Genomic DNA, 9,493 nt, shown 5'->3' with positions numbered 1-9,493 from the left:
AAATAATTATTTTAAACAATGCATTAAAACAATGACCTATTGACACCATTAAATACAATATAACACCTGTATGTCTGGTTTAAACACTGCGTGACGTACAGAACAGGATCTCTGGGTTTGGTCCAATTATAGTTTATTTGATAGTAGGCTGTAGAATTAGCAGAGATTGCCGTTTATGAAATAATACTCAATCTGAAACTTTAAAATTGAGCACAAATTAGTAATCACACGGGATAGGAACAACCTGACGGTGAGTAAATCTTTTTTTTAGGTGTACTGTTCCTTTAAGATTAAAGAGTTTTGATTTTTTTATCTTTTACTTTTGTGTTTGATATTCTGAAATACTTTATTAAATATTTTGTTTATATAAACTTTAACACTACAGTGTATTGGCAGTCGTACCGATAAAGATTTAATGAATTGAATCGAATCATCAGTGAGCGTGAAATTCAGGGACTTTGGGACCAGGGGGAATTCTCTCTCTCTCTCTCTCTCTCTCTCTCTCTCTCTCTCTCTCTCTCTTAGGTCTTCTCTGGTGTTCTTCTGACTCTCTCTCTCTATCTGGTGTCTCCAGACTGGAGTCATGGAATCGGACATCACTTTACGTCCTACGGTCTGATCCTCTCGGGAATCATCGGAACTGATGGGATATTTAAGGATGTTTTTCCCTGATATCTCATATTCACTGCTGTTGTTGGGAATCTCGTGTCTGACTGGCTTCACTAAGACTTCACAGGAGTTCTCAGGTACTAAACACCACCATCATCATAATCACCTACAAGAGTTTGTGTAATTACACTTTATCATACATGTAATATATACAGTGGGGTCCAAAAGACTGAATAATTAATGAAAATACTTCTGTTTTGCATTTAAAAATAAATATAATATTTGCTTTACATAGGCCTAATTATATTATCAGAGTAACAATTTGGAATTTGACTGAGACTTTGAATTGAAGCAACATAATGTCTTTTGAGCCCCTTTGTATATTATATATGATATTCATTGTATGCGATAAATGCATTGATTTCATGAGCACTGATAGCTGTGCATATTTAGACTTAGATATAAGACTATGTCTTTTTAAAGCATGATGAGAAGATCTACATCCACAGCACTACTTGAAACGTTTCTCTTTAGTTTATGAAGGTTGTGTTTGGTCAGTGAAGACATTAAGGACATAACCGAGATGAATTGATCAGAAACAGCTGTGATGTGGTGAGTGAAGACAGATCTCAGTGTGCAATGGCATTCTGTGTTTGTTTTTATTAGGATTTTGTTTGCATTTCTCTTCTTAATTCACTTAAATCTGCACAGCTTTGCTTTGGATGAAAAATAAACATCATGTTGTTGTTTTTTGAGTACCACAAATGAATCTTCATTGACGGTTAGGTTTATTTGTATAGTGCTTTACACAATACAAACAGATTCAAAGCAGGTTTATAGAAGATAGAGTCTTACTGGGTGAATCTCACGAAACCTGTTAAAGCCATGTCAGGATATTTAAAAAAAAATAGTCTGTGAGTGTTTTATTTATTTATTTCAGGGTTATTATTATCGTGAAACTAAAACATTTTCATTATAATATAATATAGTCATAAAAACTATATAGATATATATATAGTTATATCTATATCTGTCACAAAACTTGTTGATAAAAAAGTCAAACAATGTATTTATTTATTTGTTTATAGAATTTAAAATAAAAAAACAAGCCTATTTTTGCACTGTGACATTATTTTCATGTCTCATTACTGTCATGTGAAGAAAATATTTATTATTTAAATTGTAAAAAATGTATATGTCACGGTAGTGTTTGCCGTTTAATTTCTGCTTAAATTAAAACAAATCTGCACAGAATGCTTTTATTATATTAAAGTAACAAGACTCAGTAAATATCAATGAGAATAAGAACAACAACAGGACTCATTACAAGAAGGAGAATTGTGAGGCAAATGTGTTTAAATAATGCAACAAAATACAAAAGATAAAACAAAATTCTTAGGTGAAATATGAGCAAGACTTGCTTTTGTGAGGTTCACCCTAATACGACTGCACGGTCCTGTCAATGAAAGACATATCAGTGGAAGATTGTTAGTTATTTTCAGCCGAACACACAGAGTTGTTGTTCTGTCGGGTCACACGGGACTGTCCTGTGACTCTGAAAGACTCTCACACACTCTGGAATGTCCGTTTGATTGACAGGTGCTTGACAGAAGCTGTCGATGGAGACGGAGCATCTGTTGCCAGGCAACAGGCCTGTACATCTGTCCTACAGGAACTTTGTGCCATTGTGTGTGTGCTGTGTTTTATCTTGGTTAATTAGCTTCACACACACACACACGCATTTAGATTCATTGTGTGGGTGTTCACTACAGTGAAAGTGCTCATAAAGCTGTAGGCGGGGCTTACAGAGGTGCTGAATGGGATGTGTGGCTGTTAAAGGGTCAGGAGGTCAACTGAGGTCAAACCGTTTGATGATCCCAATACACCATTACGACTAGAGGAATGTCTGTCTGTCTGTCGTACTGTCATTCATGTGCTTCAGTCTGTAAGTCAGCATGAAATGGCATTTAAAAGTGCACTAAGTAAGTTTTATTCACTGTAAAAATGTTATGGAAGGAATGAGCAGAGTCCTTGATAGATGTGTAAAATAAATGGAAAAAAATGTAGTTATATCAAAAAAGTGAAACTGAATACTTAGCTGTAAGTATAGGGCGCAACTTAATTTTATGCATCTGAATCAGATTTGGCTTGTGAATTAATAATGAATTAATTATTACAGTTTATATATTGTAATCATTTATTATAATATATTATTATAATATTAATTATAATTTATAATTTATTGTAATATGCATTAAATAATTGTTTACAATTTTTTATAATATTTAATAATATATTGTTAAATAATGTGCACTAGTTAAAGACCTGGAATATGAATTAAGTAAGTAGTGTTTTCTTCAAATCAGTGTCATTTTAGTATATTAACATAATATAGCTTTTAGTAATATTTTGAATCAGTTTTTGTTTTTATATTTCCATGTATTTATTTATTTATTTAGTTTTATATTAATTTTAATTTAATTTCATTTGTTTTAATTTTAATTTTAGTTGAAGTTTTTGTAATTTGTTGTGTTCTTGTCATTTAAGTGTTTTTTAGTTTTTATTCATTTTTATTTCAGTTTTAGTTATTTTAGTACTTAGTTTAATATTTAGTTAAACTAAATTACAGTGAAAAAGATTTGGTCTTGGCAACAATTTTTTAAATATATTTTATTTCAGTTAACATTTATTTTATTGAAAGTAACGAAAATGCCTTTTTAACGGTTTTAATTTTAGCTTTAGTTTTAGTTAACTATAGTAACCCAGCTTCCGATTTGGACTGTCTGTGAAAGTGTAAATATTTTTTGGCAAAATATTTTCTTTATAAGTTCATCTGTTACCAAAAGCTCATGACTGTGGTCACATTATGAGTCCAATCTCTCGCTGCAGCCAAGATGGAAAAATCTTGCTGCTGGAAGAGAGTAAATGCTTGAAATCTTAATTTTAGCTTTAGTTTTAGTTAACTATAGTAACCCAGCTTCCGATTTGGACTGTCTGTGAAAGTGTAAATATTTTTTGGCAAAATATTTTCTTTATAAGTTCATCTGTTACCAAACGCTCATGACTGTGGTCACATTATGAGTCCAATCTCTCGCTGCAGCCAAGATGGAAAAATCTTGCTGCTGGAAGAGAGTCAATGCTTGAAATCAGAGAGTTTAGCTGAGGTGAGAGGCGTTCTAATAACCTTTGTAATCCAGAAAGCCAAGAGGTTAGAGGTGTGTGTGTGTGTTTTCTCAGGGACTTTGTTCCGGAGGTGGAACATGAAACCGCTGCCTTCTGTTTGTAGAAAAGACCCCCTTCCCCAAACTCCAAGGCCCTTTTTCACATCCGGACCCCTCTCACATACACACTTATCTTTACTGTGCTGTTAATTATCAGTGTTTGCTAAATCAAGCATCACTAATACTACTGTTCATATATAATGTTTGATTTATGACTGTGGAGTTTGATTATGGAGTTGGAATAAACCCCAAAACATTAAATCATCCTGTATATGAATGATTCCTAAAATCATCTGTCTTGTTGAGGAGAGGTGTGCTGTAAAACAGGTGAAAAACTCCAGACTTACATTGAAGGATGGGTTGATGCTGCCCTATCTAGAGACCAGAATATTGACTTGAGAAGGGACTCCTTTGACCAGTAAGCAGTCACTAGAAAACCCCAGCAACAATATAGAAACCACAACAATGTACTGGCAACCACACAGAACACACTAGCAACTGCGTATTAACCAGCCAAAATACTTTGCTGCTCAGGTGAGCACCACACACAATTTCTTCGGAAAATTAAATTATCTAGTTTTGATAATTGTCACATACCATCAGAGACACATACCGTATGTTGTGCAGGAGCACTTTATCAAAACACCTCTCACACACACACACAGAGGTGAGTTGTGTCTGAGCACATCCTGTGGTTGTGTTGTTATGTCTACAGCAGAACGCTGTGTGTGTGTGTGTGTGTGGTCCTGGTATTTCCTACATAGTATGGATAGTAATACTGGTAAATTTTGACCTTGTGGGGACATTTTTTGGGACCCATGAGGGTAGGATTATGAAATACGCATATGAAATGTCCCTATAAAACATGTAAACCTGTGTGTGTGTGTGTGTGTGTGTGTGTGTGTGTGTGTGCGTGTCATATATTAGCACCTCAAAGCCTCAATGTCTTTATTGTCTCTCTTTCACTTTTGATCATTTTAATGCGTCCGTGCTGAATAAAAATATTAATTTCTTTATTAAAAATCTTACTGACCCCAGTCTTTTAAATGGTAGTGTATATATTTTTATTTCAGTTTAAGTCATAATTATCAGCTTTAGTGTACAGTCCTCAATTAAATAATGAAGTAAATGTGTTTTAATATTGAGTGTTGACCTTGTTTTTTTAAAACTCATTAGTCTTGCTCGTTATTTTGTCATTAGAGCTTTTTTTGTGGTGACTTTGTGGACTATCTGAGGTATGTTCGGTCATTATTTTAGCAAATCAGTTTGGTGATGCTATAGTGCTGCAGAAATAATATCAGCTTTGTTTCTCTCACGATCCAACATCGCTTAACCTGCTAACCACAGAGTTAAGGTTTGACTGGTTAATATGGTCCAGTAGCCCCTGATAGTTGTAACTACAGCACGAGTTCAAAAGCTGCAGTGTATTCTGATTAGATAAATATTTGTGCATTATATTATTGTACATGTATATTATATGATGTTATATTGGAGCAGAGCAGCTGAGATGAGTGGGAATGATAATGGACCGCTCTATCAGCTGTTACACATCTACAGATTCACATTTTTGACAAAGGAAACGATAGATGATAGATGGATGCATAAATGAGCAATGAGAGAAAACAGAAGTAGAAAAAGAGAAGAGAGCTGGTTTCGTTCACAGCAGAGCTGGAGGAGCAGAGGAGAACAAGGAGCTTTTGTTTAGTTGATCACATCCTGATCCTTTAAAACTCTCTCGCTCATAGAGAAAAATAGCCATAAAATCACTCTTTTTTTTTCCCCCTTTGATACACTCTGGTTTATTAATTTGTGTTGTTTCAGATTTACCTGCATTTAAACTGCACATACAAAAACTCAACTGTGATTGATTGCTTTACATTTTCAAGCAGTATTTTTTCTTGAAGGGGTCATGAACTGAGAAATCAAAATTCCCTTGGTCTTTTGACATATAAGAGGTCATTGTACTATGAAAAACATCCTGTAAGTTTCAGAACTCAAAACTTTCTAATTAGTCTAAAAACAGCTTATATTGAAGCCGATCTGCCAAAACAACAGCTTGTGGAATGAGTCACTTTATGACGTAATAGTGTGTCTAAACCCCGCCTCCGAAGAAGATGATCAACGCCTGCTTCTACATCACTGCCTGTTTAGCTCCGCCCACCGATTCTACATCACTGTCTGTTTAGCCCCGCCCACCGATTCACGCATGTAGTGTAAATAACGAGAGGCAAATGCAGGTCTACGCAGAAATCAAATAATAAAGATGCTCCGAAGAAAACAAGCTGTGGAAAAACTCAGCCTTTGCATCGCCTTCCTTCTGATCACAATTCAACACAGGATTTTCAGAAAGATTGAAACTAAAAGACGATGTTGTGCTGAATATATTGGATCTTACAGTAATGTCGCACCACACAAGTGTGAGGAACTGTTTTTATTACGTGCTCACTATTGCTTTGTCTGTTATTGCAGATCGTTTGATGTGTACTGAGTATTTATGCATTTTTAACCTAAATCACAGCAGCGTCCATCTATGAAGGCTGTAGCTGTCAAACACACACAACTGTTAGCCAATCAGAGCGGTGGGCGTTTACTTCTGAATCTACAATCACCACGTCTACAGTATTCAAACAGAGCGTTCTGATGAGGGGGTCAAAACAGGACATAAAGAGATATCTTTAAAGAGATCTTTTCATAAAAAGATATTTTAAAGAATGTTGGTAATTTCCGTTGGAAGTCATGGGAAGCAAAACTGTTTGGTTCTTCATCTTCAAAATATCTTGTTTTTCTGTTCAGCAGAAGAAAGAAAGTCTTGCAGGTTTGGAAAGACATGAACAACATCAATCATTCATTTTTAATTTTGGGGTGAACTGTTTCTTTAAGGTTGATTTCGCCCAAAATACAAATCATAATTTGCTCACTGCTGCATGACGATTCTTGCAGGGGAAAAAAATAACAGCGTACAAGTTTGAAACGGTATGAGACTGAATCAGTAACAACAGAATTTATACATTATTTTTGGGTGAAATAGTCCTTGAAAACGCTCATATCTAATCTAAGCTCCTTCAGCTGACCTCTGTGTTTAATTCATTAGCAGCTACTAATCTCTATTGTAGTGCCATGTTAACACTCTCTCTCTCTACACACTCACTCACACACACACACACACACACACACTCACTCACTCACACACACACACACACACACACACACTCACACTCACACACACTGACTCACTCACACACACACACACACACACACACTGTAGTGTGTTTCCTGTTCTCTAAGGTCACGTGAGGTCATCCTGAGGTTAATGGCAGTTTTTAAACTAAATCATCTATTTATTTTGAGCTTTGATGTGACCGCTGTCCATTTATTTGCGCAGTGTTTTCCCCGCGAGCATTCGGCATGTGGTTTAGGGTGTGTTTGTGCTTCCTGATGGCTGGAGATCTTCTCCTCACAGCTGCGTTTGGGTTTTGAGGGAATTGCTTCTCAATATCTCCTCTCTCATGTTAAACTCTGCTCTATAATTTTCCAAAAATATCACCAGCGGCAGTAGAGGTGCTTTAGTGCTGCTCCAGTGAGTCAAGTAAAGACTTTCTGAGGACTAAAAATGATTAGCCGCACCGCTTTGGCTCTTGGCACATTATAAGCACGTGTTAATGAATGTTCAAAATAGATTAATTCTTTTATTCAGTAAGGATGCATTAGATTGACCAAAAGTGACAGTAAAGACATTTATAATAAAGTTACAAACATTTTTTTTCAAATAAATGCTGTTCTTTTGAACTTTCTATTCATAAAAGAATCCTGAGAAAAACGTATCACTGTTTACACAAAAAGCACAACTGTTTTCAACGCTGATAATAATCAGAAATGTTTCTTGAGCAGCAAATCCGCATATTAGAATGATTTCTGAAGGATCATGTGACATTGAAGACTGGAGTAATGATGATGAAAATTCAGCTTTACATCACAGGGGAAAAAAGTACATTTGAAAATATATTACAGTAGAACACAGCTATTTTAAACTGTAATAATATTTCACAATATTACTGTATTTTTGATCAAGTAAATGCAGCCTTGGTGAGCAGAAGAGACTTCTTTTTAAAAATATTTAAAAGTCTTACCGACCACAAACCTTTGAACGGTAGTGTGTGTGTATATACATAAATATTTAAATATATAATATATATAAATATTTCCATTTGTTGCCATTTTAATTCTATTCGGTCATATACAAAACAAATATTATTTAACATTATTTTGATATTCTATCATGATATCCTGCTCGTTCCACCCTGTTATGCCACATTATATTAATGTTCATTTCATATCTGCTGAATTTTTTTCTTTTTGTGTCCCTGAATGTCCCTGGTACATGCTTCTTCCTTTTTGTGAGCAGTGTCTGTCTATGATGGTGGCATTCTGATTGTAGTTTCCGCTCATGGTGAATGTTAAATGTTCAGTGAATGAGAAAAACAGGACAGACACACACACACACACACACACACACACACACACTCACAGACAGCTCACCTGTCACAAATAACACTGAACGGCGATCAGACAGACTGCTGGATTGTGTGTGAGGGTGCGTGTGTCTTCATGTGTCGCTGTGTTTATTGTGTTTTGCTTTACATTTCTCTGCAGACGTGTGGAATTCAGCCGTCATCTCTCTCCACCAATCAGAGCGCAGCATCATTTAAACAGAGGGAAAGTCCAGCACAACTAACACACACACACACAGACACACACACACACACACACACACGGCCTGTTTTCTGTCTTTTCCTACTGACCGTCCCTCATCCGGCTCCTGTGTTTTAGGGCACTGCGTAAATGACCCCCTTTTTATCCCCTCACATCACATGATTGGGCACATGACATGTCACTTCCACTTTCTCCACTTCGTCCTCTTTTTAGGCTCTGTTCTGAATAGCCGTCTCTAATACTCCCTTGCTTTCATACTATTTTTGCAGTAACACTGTATCCCACAATGCAATGCACTCAGCTTGGCATAGATCTATTACCACTTTGTAACATCCTCTTGACTCATTATTTGACATAAAATTATTTAAAAACACTGGGATAGAAATTAGAAGTGAAAAATAACTAAATAATTGTAACTGGGTTCCACTTGCAAAATTTAATGTTACATGAAGTCATGTGACAATAGTGTATCATACTAAACTAATATAAACTGAATAAACATAAATTAAGCTAAATAGAAATGTAAAAAAAAACATAAACAATTACTAAAACTCAAAATTAATAGAAAAAAAATGTGAATGGAATTGAATATATCTTGTAACATCATCTTGACTCATTATTTGACATAAATCACAGAATTTAATTAAAGGCAATTATTAAAAAAAAAACAGGATCAGAAATTAGAAATGAACAATGACTGAATAATTATAATAACTTGCAAAATTAAACATATAACTATGTAAATATGTTTCAAGGTACTAAAATTACTAAATATTAACTGAAATAAATATAATATAAATAGGAAAATGAAATATTGAATACAATTATTTAGTTTTATTTTATAAAATAATATAAAGATAAATATAAATATTTAAAAAAATAAAAACAAACTGAAAATATTTAAAAAAAATCAAAATATAAATATATACTATAATAGTATATAAATAAAAAAA

At 34.6% G+C, this 9,493-nt stretch overlaps 1 protein-coding gene across 1 annotated transcript in view; it reads left to right on the top strand.

Annotated features, from left to right (window-relative positions):
- The first annotated feature begins 629 nt into the window (after positions 1-629).
- The window catches only part of LOC107697122 (protein eva-1 homolog C-like), a 45,784-nt gene continuing 36,920 nt past the window's right edge, over positions 630-9,493 (top strand). The window contains exon 1 of the mRNA XM_016497762.1: positions 630-746. Within this exon, the coding sequence (XP_016353248.1) occupies positions 644-746 (103 nt within the window). The 5' untranslated portion in view covers positions 630-643. The remainder of the gene's footprint in view (positions 747-9,493) is intronic.

The sequence above is a fragment of the Sinocyclocheilus anshuiensis genome, unplaced genomic scaffold (genome assembly GCF_001515605.1).
Source record: "Sinocyclocheilus anshuiensis isolate Anshui unplaced genomic scaffold, SAMN03320099.WGS_v1.1 scaffold38, whole genome shotgun sequence".
Classification (NCBI taxonomy): domain Eukaryota; kingdom Metazoa; phylum Chordata; class Actinopteri; order Cypriniformes; family Cyprinidae; genus Sinocyclocheilus; species Sinocyclocheilus anshuiensis.
The sequence above is the reverse complement of the archived record's forward strand: the minus strand, read 5'-3'. Positions and strand labels throughout refer to the sequence as shown.